Genomic DNA, 14,611 nt, shown 5'->3' with positions numbered 1-14,611 from the left:
CCTTTGGCCCATTAACCAAGTGACTGAAAAAGGTGCTAGTTTTGAGTGAGAATCAGAACAGGAGAAAGCTCTCGAAACAGGTCCAGGCTGTCATGCAAGCTGCTCTACCACTTGGGCCATATGATCTAGCAGATTCAATGGTGCTGGAAGTTTCAGTGGCAAATAGAGATGCTGTACGGAGCCTTTGAAGCATCACAGTGTAGATTCTTAGGATTTTGAAGCTAAGTTCTGACATCCTCTGCAGGTAACTACTGCTCTTTTGAGAAACAGCTTTTGGCTTGCTACTACTGGTCCTTAATAATGATAAATGCTTAACCATGGGCCACCAAATTAACAGAAGACCTGAGTTGCTCAACACGAATGGGATGCTGTTTGATCCCCGAGCCAAAGTTGGGTGCACACAGTAGCACTCTGTCATCAAATGGAAGTGGTATATATGAGATCTGGGTTGAGTAGGACAAATGCCCATGGTCCCCATTCCTACCATATTACATTCTCTTTCCCAGTCTACTTGCAGCTATGGTCTCTTGGGAAGTTCCCTATGATAAACTGACTGAGGAAGAGAAACTTTGGTCCCGCATGGTTTGCACAGTTCTACTTGACATAAAGGTACTACGTGAAGTGGATGGCTGCGGCATAACAGAACGATGGCCCCTTTCTGGGATATCCCTGAAGGATGAAGGGAAATCCTCCCACTGGGCAGAACTTCAAGTGATGCACTTGGCTGCTATTTTCCTTGGAAGGAGAAATGGCTGGAGGTGTGTTTACATACTGAGATTCAAGGGCTGTGGCCAATGGTCTGGCTGGAGGTCAGGGAGTTAGAGGGAACACGACTGGAAAATTGGTGACAAAGAGGTCGGGGAAGGAGGTATGTAGATAGATCTTTCTGAATGGGTAAAAACATTAAGATATGTGTGTCCATATGAATGCTCACCAGAGGGTGACTTCAGTAGAGGACAATTTAATAATCAAGTGAACAGAATGAACTGTTCTGTGGATACCAGTTGGCCTTTTCCCCCAGCCACTCCTGTCATTGCTCATTTGTCAATTTTATTGATCTTTTCAGAAAACCAACTTTTGTTTTTGCAGATTCTCTCTACTGTTTTTCTAGTCTCTATTGCATTTATTCTGCTCTAATCTTTACTATTTCCTTCATTCTGTTAACTTTGGGTTTAGTTTGCTCTTCTGTTCTAATTTCTTTAGCTCTGATTAGGTTATGATTTGTGCTCTTTCTTCTTTTTTAATGCAGGCATTTAGAGCTACATATTTCCTACTGAGAACTGCTTTTGCTATATCCCACAAAGTTTGGTATGTTGTCTTCTTTTTGATTCATCTCAAAATATTTACCAATCTCCTTGTGATTTCTTCTTTGACCCCTTCATTGTTTAATAGTTATTTAATTTCCACATATTTGTAAATTCTACTTTTTCTTCTGTTACTGATTTTAAGCTTTATTCAACTGTGGTCCAAAAAGATATTTTGTATGATTTCAATTATTTTTAAATTTATTAAGATTTTACTTTAACATGAAAATGTTCCATGCACACTTGAGAAGATGTATATTCTGGTGTTGGATAGAGCGTTCTATACATGTCAATTAGGTCTAGTTGGTTCATAGTGTTTTTCAAGTGCTCTACTTTTTCACTGATCTTCTGCTTAGAAGATCTATTACTGCAAGTGGTATACTGAAGTCTCCAACTATTATTATAGAACATCTATTTCTCCTTTCAATTCTGTCGCAGAATTGCTTTACATATTTTGGTGCTCTGTTATGAGGTAGATAAATATTTATAATTATTGTATCTTCTTTCTAGAGTGAACCTTTTATCAATACATAATATCCTTATCTGTCTCTTGTAATATTTTTTTAAAGTCTACTTCGACAATCATATAACCACTCCAGCTCTCTTCAGATTAATGTTTGAATGGAATATCTTTTTTCACCATTTTACTTTCAACCTCTTTGTGGCTACATACTTAAAGTGGGTCTCTTGTAGACAGCCTATGGATGGATCATGATTTTTTATCCAGTCTTTTAATCTCTGCCTTTTAATAGGAGAGTTTAGTCCACTGATGTTTAAGGTAATAACTGAGATATAAGGATCTGCTTCTGCTATTTAGCTATTTGTTTTCTGTGTGTCTTGTACGCTTTTGGTCGTCATTTATTACACTACTGGTTTTTTTTTTTTGTATTTAGTTGCTTTTTTGTAGTGTACTACTTTGATTACCTTCTTTCCCTTTCCTTTATAGTTTTTAGTGATTTTCTTACCGGTTACCTTAGTAATAACAATATCTTAAACTATAACAACCTAATTTGACTAGTAGCAACCTGGTTTCAGTAGTATATAAACTCTACTCCTGTATATCCTTGTCCTTCCCCTTTTATATTGTTATTGGCTCAGATTACATCTTTAGACATGGTATGCCAATTAACTTGGATTTAAAATGCTATTTTACACATTTGTCTATTAAATCATATAAGAAAAAAACAGTTACAAAAGTACAATAATACAGAATTTTACATTTATTATGTAGTAATTTTTGCCAATGTTCTTTGTTTTCATACGGCTTCAAATTACTGTCTAGTGTCCTTTTTTTCGGCCTGAATGACTCTCTTTAACATTTCTTATAGGGAAAATATTCTGGTAATAAACTCATTCAGCTTTTGTTTATCTGTAAATATCTTCATTTCTCCTTCATTTTTGAAAGATAATTTTTGCCAGGTAGAGAATTCTTGGTTGACATTTTTTTTTCTTTAAGAATTTTAAATATGCTATCTCACTATCTTCTGGCTTCCATGGTTTTTGATGAGAAATCTGCTATTAATCTTACTGGGGATTCATTGCATGTGACAAGTTGCTTCTAAATTGCTGCTTTAAAAATCCTTTGTCTTCGGATTTTTACTTTTCCATTCTACTGTGTCTTTGCATAGCTCTCTAGAAGTCTACCCCACTTGGAGTTTACTGAGCTACCTGAATGTGTATGTTCATGTTGCTCATCAGATTTGGGAAGTTTTTACCCATTATTTCTTCAAATACTTTTTCTGCTCCTTTGTCCCTTTTCTTGTCCTTTTGAAGACAATGCTGGGCTGGTATGAATGATAATGTCCCACAGGTCCTTCAGGCTTTGTTAATTTTTCTTTTTATCTCTCACATTGGATAATTTCAATTGTCTCGTCTTCTAGTTCACTTGTCCTTTCTTTGCCTGTTCAAATCTGCTGCTGAATCTGTCTAATGAATTTTTCATTTCAATCACTGTAACTTGCAGCTCCAAAATTTGTTTGGTTCCTTTTTACAATTTCTATCTTTCTTTTGTTCGGACAACATTTTCCCATTTAGTTTTTTGTATATAGATTCCTTTAACTCACTGAACATATTTATAATTATTGATTTAAAGTCTTTGACTAATAGTTTCAATGTATGAGATTCCTCAGATATGGTTTCTGGCAAATTCTTTTTTTCCTGTGAAAGGGCCATATGTCCCTGTTTCCTTGCATGTTTTGTAATTTTATGTTGAGAACTGGACGTTCTGAGTATTATGTTGTTATAACTCTTAAAATCTAGTTCTCTCATTCTTCTGGGATTGCTAGGTTTGTTGCCATTACCGAGGGCTAGAATCACCAATTTTTTACTTTTCCAAACTATTTTTGCTCCCACACATGGAATGGAAAGAGAAAAGAGAGAGAAAAAAGGGTACTGCCTCTTTAGGACTTCTCTGCTGCATCTGCTTGGGAGGGTTGGGAGGTAAGGGTGTTTGGAACAATGGCTGCCCTCAGAGCTGGCCCCTCAGTGACCTGAGTAGCTTTCCTAAAGCAGTGAGTGATCAGCCATCAGAGTTCACACATCCTTGGATTTTGGAAGACTAGGTCCTTACAGTTTACCCTGGTACCAATAAGCTTACCAGGAACTCAGGCTGTTCCCTACTACTGTTCTCCATGAGGTTGGGGATAGGGGATGGTAGCCACTGCATGGAAGTGAAATCCACTGATATTTACCAGCCTCTTCCTTCATCTCTTCCTTGGATACTGCACAGCGTTCTACTCCAGGATTTCAAACTAGTTAGTTCAGACATCTCCTGCCAGTTCAATAATTATTTTGGTGGAAGGACCAATTCCTGGAGTTCCTACTCAACCATCCTCTCACAATCTTTCACTCCAGCTTCAGCTTTTGCTAAATTTCCTCTTCTTCCTAGTACATTAAACTCCCAGGTCCCAGAATAGACCTACTTCTTTCATCTCCTATCCACTTTACCTTTGATTACTCCGTTCCCTGAGCCTAAAAAGCTCTTCTCCTGCCTTACAAAACTCCTCCCTGTCCAGTCTCACAAAAATATCAAATTGGTAATACCCAAATTCCATCTTCTATGAAGTCTTTCCTACCTATTCCACCAGGCATGACTAACTATACTCTATACATAGTTACATCATAACATCTAAAACCCTATTGCATTTGTTTATATGTTTTAGAGACAGCATTTCAGACATAGTGTTTCATCCTTCTCTGTCTTCCTCACCTTCCAGTATCTAGTACCAGGTCTGCTAAATTCTACTGCAGAATGTCTCAAAGCTAACCACTCTTCGTCATCTCACAAATCATATCAGATCACCTGGTTATTTCAACAGCTTTTTATCAACTGGCTGCACTACTTCCAACTCTCCATTCATTCAACAAGTCATTACTGAGCATCTACTATGGGCGAGTTATTGTGCTAGATCCTAGGATCACATGCACACAAAAATAAGACATGTCAAACCTTTAAATAAACTGGAATTTGAAAAGTGTGAGATAAATGTTATAATAGGGATCAGTAGAAAGGGTGCTATAGAAGACCCAACCTCGTTTTCAGATGAGGAGCTCACTAAAAGAATAATCAGAAAAAGCATCTTGGAGGAAATGAGGCTTAAAATATGTGCAGGTATAACACAGAAAGTAAAAGAAAGTGTTTCAGGCAAAGGCATACACAGGCTACTCAACAAAAGCCTAGAGTTAGGAAGCTAAGAAAGGGAATATAAAGTAGTTCAGTTCCTAAAGTCTACAATTCTTCTTTTATATTGGTCCTAGAGTTAACTATTTAAGAGTAAATATGGAAATATGCCAAAAGGTAAGTCTAAATTCCTCTTTAGCACTACAGCTCAGGCCCTTTATAATCTGGCTCCAATCTACCTCTCTTAATTCTTCCATTTCGACACAATACACATGCTCCCTGTTTATACAGTTTGCTTTGCACAGCATCAATTGTACTTATGTGGTAATATAATACACAACTGGTTTGATATAAGAGAGTACTTACCTGTAAGATGGGCGCCGTGCTAGAATTCCATGGGTTTTCTGTGAGGAGCCTATGCTGTCAGAGGAGTCCTGAGACTCCTCACTTTCTGATAAAGATGATGCCTGAAAAACACAATTGGTTTTATTATGATGAACAGTGCAAGTGGGAAAAGAATTATGTCGAAATTTTATTTTCAGAAAAAATTATCTGCCTCCTGTCACCCAAATCATTTGCATATTAAATCTAAGGTCATTAACACTGTGATCTAAAAAAAAGGAACAAAAGTAGAGAGAGTTTACTTCAGGAGCCTAAACTAATTAAAGGAATCTAGGAAGAAAAACTGTCCTCAAAATAAAGCAATATTATTCCACTAAAATTATAAAGACTAGTATCTGATCTCTGTACTATTTCTACACAGATGTACATTGCTCAATGTATTTAGAATTAATGCTATCTGATTTGTATTTTGGACATGTTAAATTTGAAATCCTTGTTACATATCCAATTGGTGTCACTGAGGAGATAGCTATACATACAAGTCTGATATTCAGAAAGAAGTCTGTCGTGGATGTATAAATTTGGGAGTTATAACTCTTTTGATAGTCCTTAAAGCCATGAAACTGGACGAGGTCACTAAGGGAGCAAATAAGATAAAGAAGAGGACCAAGGATGAACCTGGGAGCACTCTACCATTAAGAGGTTGAGAGGAAGAGAAGAAACAAACGGATGATACTGAGAAGGAACGACCAGTGAGGCAGGAGGAAAACCAAATGAGTGAGGTGTGCTGGAAAACTAGTGAAGACAGTGTACTGAGGAGAAAGGAGTGATGAACCAAATCAAATATTACTAACAAGTGAAGAAAAACAAGGGCCAAGATCAGATCATTAGATTTAGCAAGGTGTGTGTGTGGGGGGACTGAGAAGGATAAGTATAAACATATGCAATTTAAAAATCTTTAATAATTAGCCTTATCTCACTTCACAATTACAGTAGTTTACTATGTACCTGGCACACAGTAAAGTAAGCATACAATAAACATTAACTATTATTAATAACAAACCCTTTAAAACTATGTCAACACAAAAACATATACAAGTTTTACGTTATGGCAATATTTTACAACTAAGAAAACAAATCATTTTCAATTTTTCAAATGTATTAAATCTCCCATAATTTGTCCAAAGCTAAATTGTGATACCTGGCATCATTTTCACTTAAAAAAGTAAAATAACCCAAACTGGGTACTAGAAGAAACATAAGAAATCAATTCTCTACATTTAGTACTAATTACAGAAAAGTTTTCTCTTACTATTTTTTAATTTTGGGGGGCATGGTCTGGGAATCAAACCCATGTCTCCTGCATGGAAGGTGAGCATTCTACCACTGAACTACCTGTGCACCCCCTTTCCTATAATTTTACATTCTATAACCTCCTTCAAAAACGAGTTCTAAAAAAATAAAAAAATGAGTTCTAGTATACAACTATTAATTTATAACTCATATTAACCCTACACGTATTAAAAAGAACTGATCACTATCTAATAACAATTTAAAAATAATGATACCTATCCAATAATACCTTTAAATAATAATTAAGAATAATCTGTCACTTCTATCTTTTCCTTAAGTGTCATTCATGGACATTCCATGTGTAATCGAAATATTCAACTATTTTCATTGTCCCTAAATCTACTCCAAGGCCTCTTGTCAAACTCACGTAAGAAAATAATTTCTAAAACTAAGGGATTATTTGGAACTAAAACCAAGTATTTCTTTTTAATGATGGTACCAGTAAACAAGAGTAAAATCGTCATATAAAAACTCAAAATTCCATGCAGCAGCCCCTTTCAGATGGGAAAACCATATATAAAAATGCAGCTCTTGATTGACAACACTGCTAGACACTATATATTCAGGAAGATACGACTTTACTTCTAAGATAGCTGCTTCTTAAAATCAGAGATGACCAAAGGCATTCTGGGATTCATAGGAGTCAGAAGATAAAATGTAGAGAAAGAATAAAAAGAAAATGAACCTAGGATAGCTCTTTCCTATAGGTACAAGTTATTATGAAGGTGGATAAATACAAATAAGAACTCTGCTCTACAATGAAAGAACTCTTCTTTATTTGCTCTCCAGGAAGTATAAGGTAGACACTTTCTTCCCTAAGTGATGCAGTCATCACCATTGGTTCAGAATTCTCCTTTTCAAGAAGGATACCGTTGGGACAAAAAGATTCTTTCCCTTAAGAAAGTCTTTCATCCCTTAAATTCTAAGCAATAACTTCCCCCAAATTGCATTCTATTTTCAATAGACAGTACATACATGAAACTAGAAATTTAAAATTTTCTATTTTCTAGGACAACCTCGTTATATTGTGTTACAATATTGTAACTACAGCAACTTCGATGTGTCTGAAGACTCAGTGTATAAAAGTCCCCACTCTTGACCACTAAGTCTTCAAATTTCTGTACCGTTTGCACATGTGGTGGGTGAATTACAGAAGACTGAGCTGTCTGGATGACCCCCTGAACCTGTACTTGTTCTCCAGGAAGAGGTACAATTGTCACTGGCGCAGATCCTCTTAGTGACATCTAAGAACAAATAAAAATTCAATTACTTTGGATGGACTGCATGGAATGCGAATATATCTCAATAAAATTTGCAGAAAAAAACCAAAATATATATTTACTGATGCACATAAGACAGCCGAGTTCTTGATACTGGAAACACATTTCAGAGTTGATATATTTAATTACATCTTTTCAACAAACATTAAGTACCTTCTATGAGTTGGAGTCTGCACTAGGTGCTAAGAGTACACACTAATTACACTGAACAGAGTAAGAGCTGGAATAGAAGAAAAGTAGAAAGTACTGTACTGGGGTAGAAAGAAGGGCTGCATCTTCAGCTGGGTTCTGAAGGATAAACAATTCCCTCAGGGTGTGGATTCCATGGTGCTGGTGGGGTTTGGAAGGTATTTCAGGCAGAGGAATTAATTGTAGAAAAACGTTATTCTAAAGAGATCTGATTGAAAATCAATCAAGAAATCAAGACTGAAGAAGTGTGAGAAATAACTTTAGGCTAGGTCTTTAAAGAATAATTAAATATTTCAAGCAAGACTGAGCTATGAAATGAGAATTTATTTCTGTGGAAATCAGATGTAATTTTTGGAAATATATAATAAAATGCTAAACTAAGAGAAGTCCAACCATAAACCTGCATTCAAGTGAGTGAAGCAAAGCTAGCATAGTCTTTCGCTACCTAAGGATTTAAAAACTAAACAAACAAAAAACAATAATTAAAAAAAAAGAACTAAAAACCTTCCTTACCATGGTCTACAAAGCCCTGCACACAATGGTTTCTTCCTATCTCTCCTGCTTCATCTCAAAGCATGTTTCCCTAATTCTGCTCACAGTGGAGTATGACAATTTCTTCTACTTCACAAGCTCCCTCCTACCATAGGTCTTGGCATAAGATAGTCCCTCACATACTAAGAAAAGTCTTCCTTTCTTTCCTGCAGAGTTAACACCTACTCATTCTTCAGACCACAACTCAAGGGTTACTTCCTCTGAGAAGCTGTCCTATCTGTAAGTAGGTCAACTCCCCTATTAAAAACTCTTGTAGTATCTCATAATATGTACATTCTTTGCACATACTAACACTTTCCATCACTTCTCAGTCTCCCAGATTTACATCTGGGTGAATATCTGGACTAGGTCTTGTACCCTCCACTAGTTAGCAAGTTCTACGAAGGAGAGGAACTTGCTTCCTTTTGCTTCACACTATATTCCCAGCTACGGTCTTAGCCCAACTGATATCCCAGATGCTAAGTAAATCACTGTTTACTGAATTAAGGAAATACTCTCCAGATTTTGGACATTATAACTCAGTGAATGCCTACATTTTATTCTGGGTATATCTTTTCCCTCTCAAACTTAAATTCTACATTTCCTCACTTCAAGATATCTGACAGCAGATATTTTAAGATTCCAGTTAAACAATGAGAGATGGCACACAGGAGATGATGCTAACTTTCCCAGCTTCCTTAGGCCAGTAGAAAAATATTTTCTGCTCCTAGTTTGGTAGAGCCTCTCTGATTGTTGACACCTATCTTTGTTCTAGCCAATGTCCTAACTTCCAAATAGATGTGATGTCTGTGAATTCAATATATTAAAATAAAAATGTTCATGCACCTCCTTAAGTGATCCAGAATACTATCAGCAGTGGAAACTGTACCATATTTTGAGAAACACAACATTAGAAAATGGAGGAGGACAGATATGCAAATCTAGGCAATATTATATTTTAAATATCAGGACCAAGAGTTTGGATTTAACAGATAACAAGACTCAGCAGACGGCACCTACGTGTCAGGTGCTTGCTAGACCCTCAAGATAAAATAAGAGAAGGACAGCGACAGCTAGTAACTGTGCTCAGAGCCAATTACAAAGACAATAAAAAGTTATGACAATTATGCCTTAATATATGGCATTAATTTATTCTTAAAAGGCTGACTGAAATGCGAAACTTCCATGCAAAAAAAAAATTTTAAATGTATGAGTATGAGGAAATAAATGTATGAGTATGAGAGAGAAGAAATAAATATGGCAAAAGCAAAAGAACAAAATCATCTAATTTTCTGTCATCTGGAAAAAAAATGTTTTAGACATAAGAAGGGAAAGAAGGTGAGACAAACTAGAGATAAACTGTTGACCTTCCGGCTGGTAGACAAATTTCCAAATATGTCTTAAGTTTCTACATGTCTTCTGAGCAGATACACTGACAACTTTTGTTCCTGACTCTTTTTAGAGTGTTTATATAGCAAACAACTTTAGAAAACATAGTACGTCCCTTCAGAGCAGACCATGAATTTGTTTGCTGTCTAAAATAATAAAGAAAATGTCTCCCTCTAGGGCAAATGTTGGGCAAGTTTGCTAGGAGCTCTCTTTAAAAGGTTCTTAAGCTCAAGGTTCCTCAACAATGATGTAAAACCACTGTATGTGCCATCGGAATCACTCTGCATTACCCCCTTAGAACTTCGAGGGCAGGAGGATCTGGTACATTTAAAATATGAAGTTATTATTTGCTGTGCCACAAATAATTAAGTCCTGTGTTTGACACAGGAGCTCGTGTCCTCTGCCAGTATCCGTGGAAGTGAGACAAACTAGCTTGTTAGCTTACAAGCAAGGTAAAATCTCAGGCTTTTCACAGTTCTTGACACTTCTCTGTCCTCTTCTTCACTTACTTTCTAAAGACTCTAAATTTTGGTGGTAATAAACCACCAAAGGCCAAAATATAAGGCGAAGTAAGAACTAATAAAAATGAAGAGAAAACAACTGTGCATCAGGGCAAGCTTGAATTGCCCTCAAAGGAGAGAGAGGAATATTAAAGGTCAAGGGATTTACTGTAGGTAAGGATAGGAAAACCTCTCCTATTAGGCTGGGACTTCCAAAGGGCCACACCCACAGGGAAAAAGTAACAGACAGAAGAAAGTCATGCTGGTATGGGTGGTGAGGGGGTCGGCGGGACATATTCCTGAAAAGTTGTAACCAGTACCCCAGCAAACTTGCGGCCCCAATTACTATCACCTACATGGTTTGAAAGGAGCCTTAAATCCTGAAAGAGGTCCCCCAGGTGCTTGATAATAGCAAAATTTTTCTAGAGGAATTCTCATTCTGGGCACAAAGAATTCCTACAAATAATATTTCAAAATCAATAGGTAGTAAAGAATTAAAACCTTGAGCTTCACTTCCTCATCCACCTTCAGCAACCTTAAGCCAAGTTCCTAGCTCCTGCAGTTGTTTTTGTAATGAGGGTTCTCACATACACATTCGTGCTTGCATGTACACACACATACAGACATGCAGGCACATACCTTCCTACTTCATTTCCCAAAAGCTCCCTCTCCCCCGAATCCTGTCACACAGACCCCTTTCAGAAGGAAGTGATAGTCGTCTTGGTCATCATCCACCAGACAAAAGTCCTGGGCCCATCCCCTCTTCTGACAGAGTAGTTTCTTGGTGGCTAAAGTGAGATGAAAAGTAGAGGGTTGGGGAGGGCACCCTTCCTGTGCAACAAGGGTCCTTTTTGGTGTTACTGCAAAGGCTGGTCGTCTGACTCCTCATTGCCTCTTCCTAGGCCAGTTGTAAATTGCGGTGGGGATGTCTGCAACTGTGAGGTCCAGATGCTAATGTGGATGCTGGGCTTTCCTTTGGGGAAATTTTTCTCTTATTTATAGCATTGTGCTTCCAAGGAAAGCAGTCATTTGTGTGTGTATATGTATGTACATGCACACCTTGTGTGTATGTGAAAATCTGCTGGGCAAGTCAAAACCATAGAAGAGTTGCCTCCTACTTTCAGGATTTTCCAGAGAAAACCTTTGTTGTTACAACTTTTTTGTTACTACTTATCTTCCCTTAGCTTTGTTATTCTACCACTACTGGAGAGTTGATACCTGAGGTCAGCCTGCAAGTGACTGTGTGTCTATTCCTGACTTTGATTCTTCGCTTGTCTCCATCTTCCAATCTACCTCCCTCCCCCATCATATCTCCACCTGGGATGCACCAATTTTACTCCCAAAATACTATGGAGAAGGAGTTACAACATTGTCTTCCCATGAGTAGTACTCAGTAACAAACTAATGCAGTTTTAGTTGGGCAGTGCCCCTACCCAACCTCCAGATTCCTTCCAACCTAAAACCCTTCCCTCCCCCTATCATGTGTTTCACAGTTTCCTTTTTGGATTATTCCCCTGTCCCTCCTCACCCTACGATCCTTGGATCGTAACATGAAATTGTTTTACCATGTCAAGAAATTATTAAAAGTAAAGGTACTACTTTCTGCTGATATTCCTGTAAACATAAGACAGCTCTAAAAATAAAAAAAGAATTATTTTTTAAAAAAATAATAAAAAAAAAGAAGTAAAGGTACTAGAGGGTGAGCCACGGTGGCTCAGTAGGCAGAGTTCTTGCCTGCCATGTTGGAGATCCGGGTTCAATTCCTGGTGCCTGCCCATGTAAAAAAAAAGTATTAGGGAAAAAAAAGCCAACTGTGATGATAAAAAAAATATTTATTACTTCTGGGCCAAGATGGTGGCTTAGCAATGTGCACGTTTTAGTTCGTCCTCCAGAACAACTAGCAAATAACCAGAAACAATACAGAATAGCTCCTAGGGCCATGTCAGTGACCGGACACACAGTGTACCCCAGTCTGGACCAGCTAGACTGGCTGAGAGCCTCTCCAGAACCATGAGATCCCCAAGCCGCAGCGGTCAGCGCCCCTCCCCCACAGGCTGCTTCCCAAAAGGGGAAAGGAAAGAGACTTTACCAGCAGCAGGGGCTGAGCCCAACCAAACGCCAATTGTGGAATTAATTAACAAATTCTGACTACTAAAAATAGGCCCCTCTTTTGTTGCTCAGATGTGGCCTCTCTCTCCAGCCAACACAACAAGCAATCTCACCACACTCCCCGTCTATGTGGGACATGACTCCCAGGGGTATGAACCTTCCTGGCAACGTGGGACAGAAATCCTAGAATGAGCTAAGACTCAGCATCAAGGGATTGAGAAAACCTTCTCGACCAAAAGGGGGAAGAGTGAAATGAGACAAAGTGTCAATGGCTGAGAGATTCCAAACAGAGTGGAGAGGTTGTCCTGGAGGTTATTCTTATGCATTAAGTAGATATCACCTTGTTAGCCAAGATGTAATGGAGAGGCTGGAGGGAGCTGCCTGAAAATGTAGAGCTGTGTTCCAGTAGCCATGTTTCTTGATGATGATTGAATAAAATGCTGTAGCTTTCACAGTGTGACTGTGTGATTGTGAAAACCTTGTGTCTGATGCTCCTTTTATCTACCTTGTCAACAGAGGAGTAGAACATATGGAATGAAAATAAATAATAGGGGGAACAAATGTTAAAATAAATTTAGTTTGAAATGCTAGTAATCAATGAAAGGGAGGAGTAAGGGGTATGGTGTGTATGGCTTTTTTTTCTGTTTTTGTTTTATTTGTTGTCTTTTTATTTTTTTCTAAATTAAAGCAAATGTTCTAAGAAATTATCATGATGATGAATATGCAACTATGTGATGATATTGAGAATCACTGAATATATATGTAGAACGGAATAATAAAAAAAATAAATAAAAAATAAAATAAAAATAGGCCCCCAGCTCAGGTGAACCTGGTCAAAGTGGAGGTTGCTCATTTTTGCCCTAGTGCCAAGGGGGCAGGGCTGACAGAAGAAGAAAAAAAAAAGTAAACAGAGGTTTCTGTAGTTGTGTTTCTACAAAGGCTCAACTGCCTTTGGATACAGAGGCAGGGCTTCTCAGGCAGCAACTGCCCCAGGCATAGGCAGAAACAAGCTCCTTTGAGGGCTTATCTGGAGCCTGTGCCTTCCCCAGGGGAGGGGTGAAGCCCAACTCAGGTGGAATCCCTCCCTCAAGGAATTCAGACACCAGGGCTTGGTAATTTGAAGCCATTAAAACCAGCCTACAACCTCTCCTCTGTCTCCACCATGCCCTCAGCAGGGAGAGTCTGCCAAAGTTAAAGGTACTGTGTCATCTTATGCTGGTGGGACCTGCAGGCAGAGAAGCGCCACATACTGGGCAGGATAAGAAAAATAGAGTCCAGAGACTTCACAGGAAAGTCTGTCAACCTGCTGGGTCTCACCCTCAGGGAAAACCAACGCAGGTGACTTTCCTCCTGATAGGAGGCCAGCTTGATCTGGGAAAACCCGGCTAGGGTCTATAATACCTAAGCAGACCGTCCTAAGGGTGGGGGGAAAAAGGCACCATACAGGGAGGGCAAGAAACAAGAAAACAAGAACTGAAAAATTCTCCTATGTTCAACAAAACCTAAGCTAGAGGTCCAGATAAAGCTGAACTGAATGTGAAACAGATAGACAACAAATTCCTCTAGCAAGAAAACCCTAGGTAAAAGAAGTGAAAGCAATCTCCAGAATAAACTAATTAAGGTAATTAAATGCCTAGACACCAGCAAAAAATAACAAATCACACTAGGAAAATTGAAGATATGGTCCAGCCAAAGGAACAAACCAATAATTCAAATGAGATACAGGAGCTGAAACATTTAATTCAGAATATACGAACAGACATGGAAAACCTCATCAAAAAACAAATCAATGAATTGAAGGAGGATATAAAGAAGGCAAGGAATGAACAAAAAGAAGAAACTGAAAGTCTGAAAACACAAATCAGAACTTATGGGAATGAAAGGCACAGTAGAAGAGATGAAAAAAACAATGGAAACCTACAATGATAGATTTTGAGAGGCAGAACGTAGATAGGATTAGTGAACTAGAGGATGCAACATCTGAAATCCGACAAG

At 38.1% G+C, this 14,611-nt stretch overlaps 1 protein-coding gene across 5 annotated transcripts in view; it reads right to left on the bottom strand.

The window, feature by feature from the left end:
• The window catches only part of ATF1 (activating transcription factor 1), a 103,540-nt gene that overhangs the window by 53,570 nt on the left and 35,359 nt on the right, over positions 1 to 14,611 (bottom strand). For 3 of the 5 annotated variants that reach the window (XM_077170889.1, XM_077170887.1, XM_077170886.1), the window contains exons 3-4: positions 7,743 to 7,862; positions 5,290 to 5,390 (exon numbers count right to left, since the gene is read on the bottom strand). In XM_077170889.1, the coding sequence (XP_077027004.1) occupies positions 5,290 to 5,390; positions 7,743 to 7,862 (221 nt within the window). The remainder of the gene's footprint in view (positions 1 to 5,289; positions 5,391 to 7,742; positions 7,863 to 14,611) is intronic. The other 2 variants (XM_077170891.1, XM_077170888.1) reach the window with 1 other exon arrangement.

The sequence above is a fragment of the Tamandua tetradactyla genome, chromosome 7 (genome assembly GCF_023851605.1).
Source record: "Tamandua tetradactyla isolate mTamTet1 chromosome 7, mTamTet1.pri, whole genome shotgun sequence".
Lineage (NCBI taxonomy): Eukaryota > Metazoa > Chordata > Mammalia > Pilosa > Myrmecophagidae > Tamandua > Tamandua tetradactyla.
The sequence above is the reverse complement of the archived record's forward strand: the minus strand, read 5'-3'. Positions and strand labels throughout refer to the sequence as shown.